At 37.6% G+C, this 15,102-nt stretch overlaps 1 protein-coding gene across 7 annotated transcripts in view; it reads right to left on the bottom strand.

The window, feature by feature from the left end:
* Positions 1–15,102, bottom strand: part of LOC148073513 (pleckstrin homology domain-containing family A member 5-like) — a 108,137-nt gene that overhangs the window by 49,364 nt on the left and 43,671 nt on the right. For 6 of the 7 annotated variants that reach the window (XM_087797279.1, XM_087797273.1, XM_087797271.1 and 3 more), the window contains exon 4: positions 1,576–1,659. In XM_087797279.1, the coding sequence (XP_087653405.1) occupies positions 1,576–1,659 (84 nt within the window). Of the gene's footprint in view, positions 1–1,575; positions 1,660–12,792; positions 12,990–15,102 lie in introns of those variants that run through there. The other variant, XM_087797276.1, reaches the window with a different exon arrangement.

Below are 15,102 nucleotides of genomic sequence, written 5' to 3'. Positions count from 1 at the left end.
GCAAGAAATTATAAGGACGAAAAAAACACCCCAATTATAAATTATGGGAAAATGTTGCGACATTATACTGTCTAAATACATTTTTTTAAACTTTTCTGTCTAAATATACAATAACTTTGCTTTAGCACAATCATAACAAATCAAAGTATCAAGAAAACTGGGTCAAAAAAAGCCTTTAAACATTTGGTAAAGATTTGATTTGATTGTAAAAACAACTTTTGGTAACTAAATAAAACTTTGGCCTCAGTAAAAAAGAGGCGATTATTAATATATTGTTATTATTGTGCAACTAACCTTTGAACTTTTAAGGATTTGTGATTGATTAATAAGTTGAAGATGAAGAAGGTAATAAAAAATAGATCAATGTCTAAGTAATTAAAAAACACATTTATATTGTCTTTGTTTGATTTTATCTATTTTTATTGCTTACTTTTGGCCTTTTTTTGTCTTTTTTCCAACTTGGCCTGAAACTCCATGATTCATAAACGAAGTCAAATGGTGGATGAATGATCTGGGCGAGAACAAAGATATCTTCTCTCGCAGTGAACCCAGACGAGGCTCGACAGAACCCATGATCTAACCGTGGTGGAGTGTTAATTGCCGAGGTCGATAACGTCTCCCACAAGCATGTTGTCGCTCAGCGCGAAGAAGAAGAAAAAAACGCAGAGTTGCGAGAGAGAGAAACGAAGTGTGGAATGTGTCGAGAGAGTGCAACGGTTCTGGCGCTGATAATCTTTGCTCCGGACCCAAGTATCGAGTGTCTTTCAAAAATAAACCTTTTGTTGAATATCTCACTTCAAATAGATGTTTTAAATAAACTGACATTCTTACCCAACTTGACCTTCAACTCAAATGTCACGAAGCAAGACAGTAAGAACTTTGCAAATATTTACACTTGGAAGCCAATATTATTCTTCCGTGACTTGACTTGTTGACAATCAGTGGATTTAAGTTTGAGTCAACCCTGTCATTTGACAAACTTATCTAGTCTAGTCTAGTGTGTTGCAAAAGTTGTCGTCGTTTCTAAACGTGTCACTCAATGCAGCCTTTGACACTTACTTAAAATAAGAAAAGGCCTAAAATGGAAACTTGACAGGAAGTTACAACATTAACAGTTTGATAATTGTAGAAGTGAAAGTTAAAGTTTCAGGTTCTGTCATGAGAAAAGTCATGAGGGGAGTGAAAAAAACTGGGAAGTCTGAACAGTGGAAAACATACAAAAATAAATACAAAATAATGAAAAGGTCAAAGAGTCAAACAAGAGCATTTGAGTGGTCAAATTCCTACAAGCAGAAGTCATGTGACACAAAGGTTTCTTCGTCTCCAGCCATGAGCCTCCAAATAAAAAAAACTCAATTTGTCACGACAATTGCATTCCAGAAACCGAAAAAACGCTCAAATGTTTCTGGGAATTCTTCAAGTAAAATGGGCGACTTTGTACCCTGGACGGAGCTCTTGAACAATCGCGGAGTTAAGAGTCAGAAAGTAAACAACAAAATAAAAAAAAAATAAGCTACTGGTCCAAATTCTTGATTTAAAACAAAAAAAAACAAAAACAAAAAACAAGAGACTTACTGTTCGCTGACGACAAAGATGCAGTTGTCTTGAGAGGGTGAGCCCGAGACAGGATGCTTGCAGGTCACCTTTCGTTCATTGTGACTGTCAACAGGAAGAAGAGAGAAAAACATCAGGAAAATCTCAATTTTGATTTATTATACCAACTAAGCACAATAACAATATATTGATTGATAACTTAAACATGTTCTTATTACAAGTCCTTGAGACCAAAACCAACACATTGTGTTACAAAGTCAAATATATAAATATATACAATTTAGTGTTTTTTGCTTTTTTTTAATTTTCATTTGTGCAAATTACTGTGTATCAATACAAGAATCTTGATCCACTTTATTTTAATACCAGTTCCTGAATGATGCTCTAAAGGTACTATTTTTATAATATGAATTCTAAATTTTCCAGCTTTGGTAAATTTCCCTTCCATGCATTTTTCTTACAGAAAATATTTTTAAAAAATCCAGTGCAAAAGAAAAGTTTCTAAGAAGTTACAAATGAATCTGACGTTCACTGCTAAAGTGTCAGTTTTCCGTCAGAGAAATCGACACATCCTAAAGCTTTGATGACTCGTGGTGAATGAAACTTGGCACGAAAGCCGAAACATGTTTGTTGTTCCTGCTTCATGTGTTGTTGCCCCTTGAGGTAGAAATAAAGGAATTACTTATGTTCGAATATTCAGTCGTGCAGGTTTAAACAAGTATGCCTTTGTCCTGGAGCCTTATTCTCCAACATAAAGCTTTAATTTGAGATTTATTGGATAAGTCTTGTAGACTTTCTTAAACTCTTTGAAACTCTGGTTATTGCTCAGGATTATAAAGTTCCAGGGTTGAGTCAGTACTTGGGAGACTTAGGCTAGTCTGTCAAACTGAGCCTGAAAAAAACTGGGTGTTGTATTTGACAAAGACATGTCTCTAGAACAACACTGCAGAAAACTCTCTAAACTTAGGAAAATGATGTCACAACATGATCTGGAGTTTATAATTCATGTGTTTGTATCTTCTCGTTTAGACTATTGTAACAGTTTATTTTGGCGTCTAAACAAGAAGGATCTGTCTCGCCTGCAGTTCATACAAAACTCTGCAGCCAGAATTCTGAGCCGCTCTAGTAGAAGAACTCACATTTCTCTGATCCTTAAAATTCTTCTCCGGCTGCAAGTTTTTTCCACGATCCATTTTAAAATTCTGGTTCATACTTTCAGATCTATTCATGGTCAGACCTTCCATCAGTGATCTGATCCAGCCTTACACCCCAGCTCGGGCTCTGAGGTCTGTGGATCAGAATCTACTAATGGTTCCTGAACACGCTTCAGGACCAGAGGAGAGAAATCCTTCCAGACTGTTGCTCCTAAGCTTTGGAACGATCTCTGTGTTTGATGATCTACTGACTCCTTCAAGAAACATCTTAAGACACTCTTATTTGTGCTTTTCCCTGATTTTGTCTTATGTGTCTTATCCTTTTATAGCAAGTATTTTATAATGTTTTTGTTTGTTAAAGCGCGTTGTGACCCTGGTCTAGAAAGGCGCTTTAAAAATAACCTTTACCAATTGTTAATAAATGTGACAAAACATTCGGTAGATGTGAACCAAGAATCGGTAGCCAAGATGTTTCCCCTTCAGAGATCTCAAAGATGGAGGAAAAACATTCGTAAGATTAAATAAAAGACCATATGTAGTGAATAGAAATGACTTCTCAGCAATGAAACCTCAAAATGAGGAACTGGATCCAACATGTGAGCAGGAGAAAAATCCACTGTGTTTGAACGCTTCCTACTCTACGTCTCCTTCGACGATGACTTTGCGACGACGGAAACTTCCTTCGTCCTCAACCATTCACAGTCATCAGCAAACGAATCATTTGGGTCCAAAAATAACACACTCTTTTTTTTAAACATGGGGAACCGAAAGGAGCGAATACCAAATATGAAATGGGGTGTTTAGTTTCAGCTAAGCCTGGAGAGCTAAAGTCTCCACAGCCCTGGTCTATAATTACAGGAGGTTCTTTTGGCAGCGAGGGCTCTGTGGCGGCGGGCGGACCAGAGCTACCATAGTTTCTTGGTGTCCATCCGTCTCCTCTCAAAACTCTCTTTTTAGGGAGATTTAATCTCGTATTACTTTTAACACACAAAGCCAATATTGTATCAAAACACTTCCAGATGACAATGAATAAAAACAAAACAAACTAAAGGCTTCAGAGGAATTTCTTTTTTTTTAATGTACCCAACCTTTTTTATTTTCCCCGAAAACAAGTATGAACTGAAGCTTCAAAATGTTGCACACCAGGACGTTCACCCTACTTTTATCAGAGCAAGTTCTGCTTTCCGTCTCAACCGAGTCCAAGCAAAACAAACACTATCAACCTTCTCGGAGGGCAAAACAACAAAAAAAAAGTTACATTCTTGACTGAACAGTAGTTCAAAACAGCTTGAAATGAACTCGCACTCTATAAAAATTGAAAACCCGTCCTCTCGGTTTAACACACCCTACTTAAGAGTTGTTATGCAGCAGTATTTGGAGAAGGAAAGACTGGGAGGGAAACATCTGGTGCAGCGCACTGAGCATCAACAAGCTGCTACTGGTTCTTTGATGAAGCTTGACGAACAAACGTTGCCTAACATAATGTCTTGACTCGCTTGTAGGTATGAAACGTGTCGTCCAAGAGAAGGTTTAACACAAACAAGGAGCCACACGAAAATGTGTACGGCTTCCGGAGAAGAACAAGTTAGATCTTAAGATTTAGATCACTATGATCTTCACAGTGGTGTGAACAAAAGTTGAACCTCCTCTGTATAAAAATGTTCCCTGAAGCCACACACACAAAGCTGTGAAGCAAAGATGTGCTCACATTGTTTCCATGGCCCAAAGGGAGTGGTACGAGAGAGGTTTCCGAGGAAGCTGCTACAAATATACATTTAACAGCTGGAGTACCACGTGTCGCCCAGGGTTTTTTTTATAAGGGGGAAAAAACAGATGAAAATATTTTGAATTAGAAATGCAAAGACCATTTCATTTTGTTTTAAATACTGTCTTGTCTCTTGACTTCAAAGGGTACTTTTTCGGCAAATCGAAGCGAGTTCCGAAAAATGACGCAGAAGCTGCTGAGAGCTAGAAGAAGGAGAGAAACGTTGAAAGATCACTGATGGAAGGTCTGACCATGAATAGATCTGAAAGTAAGAACCAGAATTTTAAAGATGATCCGGAAAGAAACTGGCAGCCAGTGAATAGTTTTAAGGATCCGAGAAATGTGAGTTCTTCTACTAGAGCGGTGTAGAATTCCTAGTAACCTTTAAACACTAAAGTAGCTTGCGTTACCAAGGTAAATACATTTGTTGGAAAACCAAATAACCCCCAAAAAACGCGGGTCTATGCGTCGCACCGATGAGGGGTAGTTACAGAAATCACACTTATTTAAATTTGTATGAAACATGTTGTAAAGTTCATCAAAATTGGACGTACTTAAATTGTATGGTGGGTCTTCTGCCCCACTTCCGCCCCCTTTTCCTTGACCTCACAAAGTTGACCTTTGACCTTCCCACCTAAACCCTTCACTGAGAGGTCAATAACATCCACATATCAAACCAAGTATCTCAAGATGTTCGATGAGACATTAAGATCAAACAAACAGAGAGACCGTTATAGACAGAGTCAAAGCTTCTTTTTACCATCAAACAAATGGCTCTTTGGGGGTTGTATACAAACAACTCCGACCTGTACATGTGACTACACATTTGTCAAGTCATGCATGTTATTCCAGCGGCTGGACTTCGTGGATAACAGATCACCACAAGGATCAGAAGCACGACTACATTGGCCACTCGTGCCTTCACTGACGTCCAACTCACAGAAGTCAAAGGAGCTCAATCCTTGTCATTTTTCACAAGATCTTTGGTGGAATCCATACACTCTCGAGTAAAGACTTGGGCTGACCCGACGACGGACAGGACTGCGGGGGTCAGGGTCCTAAAAGAGTGGTCGTGTGGCATCAAAGGGTCCAAAACAACCTATGGACGGAAGCTATTAATAGGGTCTTCAACATTCCTAAAATGTCTGCAGTGATATAAGAGAGTGGTCCAGTTGGCAGGAGAATAGCCTCAGAGGAAAATATCGCTGGATAAAAAAAAAAGTTTTTTTTAACAGTTTACCAAAGTACATTTGAGCTTATTTCTTCTTTGCGATACAACAAGCGAGTAGCTAGGAAAAGAAAGATACGTTTTTCTTTATTTTTCATTAACCACAGACTTTCGTCAACTTATCGTTTTAAAATCTGCCATTTTTGGTCCGTTTCACTTTGAAGTTGGCCAAGCCCCCAATAAAATCCACCAATTGGCAGCTTTCTAGGTCTTAAGCTCCGCCCATTGAGTCGGAGCACTGGAATATTTCATTGGATCCGCAACGAGTCCATGAAAACATTTGTTTTTGGAAGATGATTAAAGTCATGAAATGTTGTGAGTCGTGGTGTCAAGTCATCAGAGTAAACTCAGGTTAATGACAAAAAGTAATCCGAGTACATTTATAAACAAGTGAGTTTTCTACGTTGGATCCAGGAATAACTCGCCACTCTTTGAAACGTTACGATTTGAAGATAAAGATGTTGTTTCAGAACAAAAGCCAGTGATTCTTGTATAAAACCCGAACGGGTCAGATTTCCATCTCGGGAAAATGTCTTTTTAAACTTATTTCTGCCAACTAATCTTAGCTGCAGCGCCATTTAAATGGTCACACATGCTCTGGAGGATGTGGTCTGTGGTCAGTCCGGTCCAGATTCAGCAAGCATTAAATCATGGGTCTCTGAAGAATTAAAAAAAAAGGAGCAGATGGTAACATTTTCTGCTTTGATACACAGCAAAAGACTCGATCCTGGTCGCTTTTTTTTTCAAAGGGGGTGTTGGTTTAGATAACCGAGAATCTTCTTCACATCAGATGTGGAACTGGTCAGAGGCGGGACCAAGAACCCACCACCCCGCGGTGAGCAGGGAAGGGCATCTATTTGAACCGTCCTCGGAACAGTAATTAGCCATGAGCTCCAGTAATGAAGGGCTTACATTTTGAGGGTCAACACTTGAGCAGATTAGTTTTTATTGCCATCGGTGGGTCTTTGAACTCCGTGACCGCCCACCACTTAAAGTTCCACCGCAAACTGAGGAGAATAGATGGACTTTTATTTACAAGCTTTCTTCTCATTCTATGAGTAAGTCAAATGGAAACATTTATAACAACCTCTATAAATATGTGCAAAACCTGCTTCAGAAAAACAACACCAGAAGATTGTGTCGTGGGCCACGTGTCGTTCAGAACTAGTTTTCCATGGATCATAAGGACAATGAAAACAGACTAGACAACAAAGGTGTGTCATGTTTACTTCAGAAATAAATGAAAAATACACTTGCAAATCGAATTGTTTACTTTAGGAGTCGTCAGAAATAAGACATATTATAATAAACATAACGTTGTAGTAACCACGATAGAAATCGAGATGTTCTCCAGCCTTAAAACTAAACTGAACTGATATTCCAGACGTTTGTCTTCTGTGTCATGAAACCACTAACCAAAGAGTAGTTAAAAACAAAAAGCGTCTTTGACAAGTGCACTATGTTCTTTATGGGAGCAAACAAAATAGTACAACGCAGACAAACAATGAGGCAACGTTTTTAAAAGTGTGTGCTCATGTTGAAAGAAAGTATTATTTTAAAACATAAACAAACAACTAATCCCGGTAAACAGTTTACATGCAGGATCCAACTATTTTTGTAAGCAAAAAAAATATATATGAGCAAAATAAAACAAGGGTTAGTATTGAATAAACAGAATATTGGCATTGTTGGCAACGGTGGTGTTACAAAATGTAGATATATATATATCGCGATCTTTTCTTCCACGATATATGGATATTCAACACTGTATCCATTACTTTCTTTGGCTTTCAAATCCTATAAAGTGTGTGTATAATAAAATTATTCAGTTTTATTATTTTTATTAAATATTACAAATGTTATCATTATAATATTCACAGCATTTGATCATTTTTATGTTGGAATTTACTGCAATTATTACTTCCGGTCGCTGGATGGCAGCGGTCGTTACATCCTCTACAGCTAAATAAATGATGACTGAGGATGAGAGGATACACGCAGTCCAGCAGCTTTTAGAGCTGATGTTTGGACATATTTTGGTTTGAAAAACAAATGAAAGCAGTTACGACTTCGTCAAGAGTCATGTGGTCTGTAAATACTGCAACACCAGAGTCAAGTACTTGACAATACTACACATATATACTTGTTACTACACTATCCAATATTTAGGATTGTTGTATTGTAATACGCATCGACAAATTCTTGCCAATATACACCCTTACTGCTCACGCCAAACAAGTCAACTTCATTTCAAATATTTCATGTGTATTTGTAGCATTAATGAAACAAAAGTAACACGAGTCTGTGAAATACGTAAACAGCATCTGTTCCACTCGTCACTATTTTTAACAACCATTGCGACACGTTTCCTACAGCGGCACCGCTCTGTGATTTCAATTACCCTTTAATTCGTTTCAAGCCGACGGCATGGTACAGATTCCAGCGCTTATGGCGCCGTATCATCTTCACCAACAGTGCAAGTGCATTTCCATGTGGTGACATTTACAAACACCTGCTCACAGGAAGTGTCAACGCCAGTTACATGATTGATGAAGGCGACACGTCATTCATAATATCAACAATTATATCAACACCTTTATTCTACATTTCCCTGTGTTAATGATGGTTGGTTTCTTTAGCAAAGAGATGGCTGACACTCTTTAGTAAGTCAGTATTTCGTAGATATCTGTCAAGTATATATATATATATATATAATCCATGTTTGTGTCTTCTTGTTTAGTCTATTGTAACAGTTTATTTTAGTGTCTAAACAAGAATGAGCTGTCTCGCCTGCAGTTCATACAAAACTCTGCAGCCACAATTCTGAGTTGCTCTAGTAGAAGAACTCACATTTCCCAGATCCTTAAAACTCTTCTCCGGCTTCACTAGTTTCTTTCAGGATCCATTTTAAGATTCTGGTTCTTACTTTCAGATCTATTCATGGTCAGACCTTCCATCAGTGATCTGATCCAGACTTACACCCCAGCTCGGGCTCTTGATATTTAAAGTATATATTTTAACTGTGTATTGTTTTTGATTGTTAAAGCGCTTAGTGACCCTGGTCTAGAAAGCCGCTTTACAAATAACCATTACTTAGTGGTATAAAATATAAACTTCATTAAAAAGCTTACGGTTCGTTATTGAATGTTTTTCCAATATATATTCAGCCTGTTTACTTCTTATATGTCTTAATAATAATACTGAAGGTCCGTTTCAATGAGAAACCAAGATGTGAATCAGAGTTTTTGTCTAAAACATCCACGTTATCTTGTTGAATCTTCCTACAAATCTCCAGCCGAGCCTTTCAGTGGTGATTCATTCAGTCATTAAAGCTCAAAAATCTAATCCTATTAAAAAGCCGGGGATATAATGGTGGCGAGGACGAGGAGGGTTGATTAACATGGAGATGTAGTCGCCCGGATTCTCCAGCGGAATTGTAAAAAAAAAAGGGTGGTAAGAGCACGACTACATGGACGTTGACTGAAGGTATGAATAGCTCTGAACACAAAAGCTGAGGAAGCAGAATAGGCAGTTAGGACGAGGGTACGTGGGGGGCAGAGTGGGGGAGACAAAAAAAAAGAAAACACAGGGTTCGCGTCCCCTCACCCAGAGGGGGGTACACTCGAGAAAACATGTGGTCACTACCTGGACATCAATACAGCATCTACAGTTACACACACCACGACTGACGCAGACCCACAAATCAAGCACCTGTTGGGCTTTTTTTCGTCTTTTAAAAAAAACATCTGTTCGGGCGTCAAACACGATTACTTCTCCCTCAAACAAGTCAATTAGCTGAGCCCGAGGCAGGACTGTTGGGTCAAAGGTGACGCTGCTAAACAGGCATTTCAAGATCATGTCAGAGTCAACAAGCTGCAGGTACATGAAGAATGACTTCCACTTTGTAAAGAGAAGTATATAGAAACACGACAGAAGCCTTAAATATACACTTGTCTGGATTACTTCCTCTCGACGGAATTGGTGAGAAAATCACTGTTATTCCTGATAAAAAACACAAAAAAGGAACCAGTAACTAGAAAATTAAATGCCTACTTATTATTGAAGGCTTTGTCGTTGACTTCATAAATATGTATAAATAAATATATATATATATATATATATATATATATATAAAGTAACTTTTAAATCCAGTTTATGAAAAGACTCCAAACAAAGGTGATTCTATCTAAGGGGACTTTATTAAAGAGACTAAAGAAGATTTACAAAGTTTTTCAAAGTTTGGTTTTATTTAAAAGTGCGTGTTTATTGATTTAAAGATTGTGTTTTCTGTAGGGATGTCAAATTATGAAAAGTGTCAATGCCAAAATGTTGTATACGGATACTCATTTTTAAAAGTATTGATAACATTTAACTGTTAGTTTGTTTTATTCTGCACTACCTCAAACCTATTTACTTATTTATTATAAGTATTGAATGTGTGGTTCTCATCATTGGAACGTGTTGTTGTTTGTTAAAAATATTTCTTTTACATTTGGGGTCTTATTATTTGACAGATAAACTGTTTTAGTTCACAACACAAATAGAAAAAAAACAAAACAACTGTGTAGTTTAAATATTTGATGTGAAGGGTATTTTAGAACAAAAACTATACCCTTCCCTTTTTAGTCAGGTTTTCCAGTAAATTGAGCGTTCGTATCACCACTTACTGTAATTCACTTCATAACTATGGCCAAAGACTGACGATAGTACACCACACTGCTCATTGGGGGTTTTAAATAAAAAATTAAATATTCATTTTAAATATTAAATAATTAATATGAAATATTTAATATTGATTTCGCATTGTTTTTTTATGATACTGTTACATACAAACTTCTGGCTGCTGGATGGCAACAGTCACACAGCTAAATAAATGATGACTGGGGACGAGAGGATACAGTAAGTACAGCAGCTTTTAAAGCTGATGTTTGGACATCTTTTGGTTTGAAAACAAATGAAAGCAGTTACGACTTCGTCAAGAGTCATATGGTCTGTAGATTCTGCAACACCAGAGTCAAGTACTCGACAATACTACACATATATACTTGTTACTATGATACCACGACATATCGCCAGATTCTTGACAATCACACACCTCTAATCCAGATGATGTCTTGTGTTTTCGATCGATTGATAAATCGTTGATTTTTACCTACAGCCAACCATTCATCAGGACTGACAGTATGTAGCGAAACAAGGTACAGCTGGTGCGATCGTATCAAGTCTTTTCCCTCAACCATTAAAAAACAAATCAGCTCAGGAAAATAAATTAACTTCAAAGAGGCTGGAAAAGTAGTCGACCCTCGAGCCTTCAGACAGTCGACCACAAATCTAGTTTGTCTGCCGGAGCATCAGCCACGTTCAAGTCCGTCTTGAACGATGACCAGCAGTGACGCCTGGTCATCGGATGAGCTCATAGACGCACTGATAACCACCAACGTCCTACTACACTTGATCCCGCCTGTGGCTTTGACGAACGTTCGCCCGATTTCACTTCATAGACAAGAAGAGGAATAGAGTTACCACCACCGCACGCACATACTGAATGTAGGACACACTAGTATTAGAGAACAAAACCAAACCTCTCCAAATAATCTAATAATCACAGCCTTCAAGGGTTCTGGAAAGAACTGCTCGTTCTACTTCTTCCTCGGCTCGGTTTTGGCGTCGAGGAAAAGACGGCATCGGAGGAGCGCTCGCTAACCACGGGTGATCTGGATGAAGAGGTCACCGAGCGAGGGTTGGGATGAGGAATAATTGCAGGTCTTGTTGCGCGAAACCCTCAATTACAAACCGTAAATAACAGACAGAAGCTGTTAATAATCGTCCTCCTCCACTACATGGACATGTCTGGCAGAGATAGACGTTTTTACTGTGGACCAGGAGGCCAAATATATTTAAGAGATGTTCCTTTAGCAAACTTTCCAAACAGGAATCTGATGATAATATCCTTTTTTTTCCCCAACTAGATCAATGTGAGTTGTCTTTGTATTCATTTTATTTCACTAAACAAATGTTTTTCCTTCAATTTAATCCTTATTTAAAATCTCTATAAAACTGTTGACGATGGTTGTATATGCTTTTTTTTTATATTAAACATATACAGAGTTAAAAGATGATAATACTAAACATTTATATCAATTGACTTGACAAGTCAACTTAAATTTAAATTATTGTTGTATTATACGTTGTCATGTAAGTCCATCAATTTGACAAACAAGCTACTTGCAGTGCAACAACACAATCTCCAAACAAACAAAGATATTGTTGAGAAATTTGATATTAAAGAGATTTATTAAACCTTTACATTTTAGATTTCCTGTGTCATGCAATTTATTTGACTAATTCACTTAAATTTTTAAATAAAACTAAACCCTCAACTTGCACAAAACCTGTCATAATAATATATATATATATATATATATATATATATATATATATATTTCTATTGACACATTAACACATGACAGATAGACATGTTAACACTACACAACTGACCCAAGAAAACCATCACACTATCCTCAAGATGACAACTTTAAATAAACACTTTAAACTCATCTGTGACGTAACTTAAGAGCTTTTACTTTAAAGTTTACAAACGAGTCACGTGTGCATGAAAGAAACCTTTATCTTTCTTTACGATTCTCATGTTTATCTGTTTTGTTTTTGTCATTTTACTTCAGCGTGAAATTGCAGAAACCATCGAGGTTGAAGGTTCAAATCCAGAAGCTTTATTTAAATCCAGTTTGAATGAGACGTTAAACAAACACCTCACGACTTTTGAAAGACTTGTTTGCAGTGGCTTCTCTGACTAAGATTGTTTATTTTAAATGAAGTTATAGAGTGATATGGAAGTACAATGGAGACTAAATGTACTTTAATAAAGTATTTATAGTGTATGTGTTGGAGATCAACCAGCGAACACATCTTACGACACCATCTGCTTCTTTTTTTTGTATCTGTTTCTTAAATCTACACTCGTGTAGATCAAGAAACTCTTGTGTTACTTTGAATAAAAAGGTGATTTACACGTGGTTTAAATCCTTGTTTTGAAGTGGAATCTTCGCGACAGTCAAACGTGTTTTACTCACCAAAGGATCCATAAAAAGCCTCGCGCGCCTCCCGTACAATAAGAAGAAAAACCCCAAAAATAAAAACAATAATAATAAAAAAAGGTTTATCCAGCGGGGTGTGTGTGTTAAAGCACGAGTGTGAGCAGGAGGAAGATCTTCTGGTGACTGAAGCTGCAGCGTGGGGTCCGCGCTGGAGAGGGGCGGTGACGTCACGGCCCGGATGTGAAGCAACAAAAGGTGGGTTGAGTTGGTTTGTGATGTTCCTGTCTACTCCTCCCTCTCCTCCTCTACTCCTCCTCTCCTCCCTCTTCTCCTCTCCTCCCTCCTTATCTCCCTCTACCCTCCCTCCGTTCCCAACCCTTCTGTGTTTTTTAGTTTGAAATCCTCGAATAAATAAAAGCTTTTTATTATTTTAGTTAGGAACTGACTCGTTTATATGTATGTGCCACTAAAACATGACTTCATTTTTATTGCATCTGCGTCACATCGTGGCAAAGATTGCTGTCCAGCGAAATTTCAAAATAAATGTAACAAATCTCTCTTTTCATTGAAATATTGACATTAGAAAATGATCTTAAGCTCCGCCCACTGAAACTACTTAACATAACCACACCCACTCTGCTGTGATTGGTCAAGCATGGAGGTTTGTCACTGTGCGTCAGCAATGGTCTCCGCCTCCAAGGGACTCGTTGTATAAACAAAGAAACAAATTACAGCTGGCTGGAGGAGGAGTGAAGCCATTGTTACGTCATAATGGACTCTCGTAACCTCTCGTTCGCCCAGATTTCAGAGAAACTTTATAAAGTTATAAGTTGAAAACATGGTCATGATGAGGGACTTACTGCATCTTGGAGAGAAGAACATTTACTTCATGTCAGGAGAGTTGAAGTTTATCTTTTAATAACTTTTAAATCATAACTTTAATCCACAAAGTCAGCTGCTGACATTGACACACGGATGATCCAATCAAATCTCTCAGGGCTCTGAGTCAATGGGCGGAGCTTATGACAAAGAAAATGGTCCCATTGGTTGATTTTTAACAACTTGAACAAATGGGTCGCACCAGCTGGACCTTCACTGACATGGTTTTCTGTGACTGTTTACACTTTATAAAGCTGTCATCATGACGACACAAACATAGTCAAGTGGTCAACTCCCTGTGGTACATAATATACAGAATAAGTATAAATATATATTCATATATCACACTTATATTGTCAGAAGGAAAAAAACCAAATCATCAAACTAAAATTTACAGGAATATTCTCATCACTGTCTGGACAGAAAATCACTCTTGGCGTTAAAAGTTAATTCTTCGCTTGAATTAAAAGTAAACAAAAAGTACTTTGGAACCAAGCAGTATCAGCAGACATTTGTATTACCACAATATAAAATGTTTATCGATCTTTATGGACCGTGATGTTTGCCGACTTTTTTATTCGTGCAGGCTTTTCCTTGATTTTCTGGAACTCCTGTGTTGTTCTCAGTATTATCTTGACCTTTAAAGTATATATTTTATTGAATATTGTTTTATTTTTTTAAGCGCTTTGTGACCCTGGTCTGGAAAAGCTCTCTATAAATACAAATTACTTACTTACTTTATATTTTTAAAGAATAAACATATGTTTTAACAGCTATTTCTGAAGCTAATTTGTAAATGTAGAAACAATTTCTTTCTTTTAATCCTAATCAGTAAATACAACTTTGGAATTCACTGTGACTGGAGACACCGTGTACTATGACGTTGCAGCAACAAAGATAAAATGGCTTTCACTGGAGACTGACGCTGGTGTATCTTATCTTATCTTGTTTGTCTCCTTCAGGCTTAAGACAAACCAGGATGATGTACAGTGACTCCAGAAACAATGGCTTCAAGATTGTCCGCCCGTCATGTCACGTGACCCTCCCTTGATGAAGGAAAGTAGAAAGAGTTGAGGTGTATTTATACTGACCTTCACCTTGGCATTACTATCACATGGTGAACAAACTGTGAAGAACCTGGAGAGACAGTGGGTCAGTGTGTGGAGCTGCTCCTCCTCCACTCATTCTTCAACAAGCCCTGACACACAAGTATGTCGAGGCGTATCTTTAGAGCAGCAACGAGCGGATCATCAACAAACTATTTCTCACTCGGACAAAGACACGAGTCAGTCGTTGAAAGTAGAGAATTTATGAACAGAACGAACTTGAAGCGCTTTGGTCGATCCATTCATTAGATTTAGTAAGATTTATTAAAAAATTGTATTTGTTTATTTTGTACATACAAATGACTAAATACAATGAAATAAATCTATTTATTCATCACTCATGTTGATATATTGACCTATA

This window comes from Callionymus lyra, chromosome 8, assembly GCF_982586985.1.
Source record: "Callionymus lyra chromosome 8, fCalLyr1.hap1.1, whole genome shotgun sequence".
Taxonomy (NCBI): Eukaryota; Metazoa; Chordata; class Actinopteri; order Syngnathiformes; family Callionymidae; genus Callionymus; species Callionymus lyra.
The sequence above is the reverse complement of the archived record's forward strand: the minus strand, read 5'-3'. Positions and strand labels throughout refer to the sequence as shown.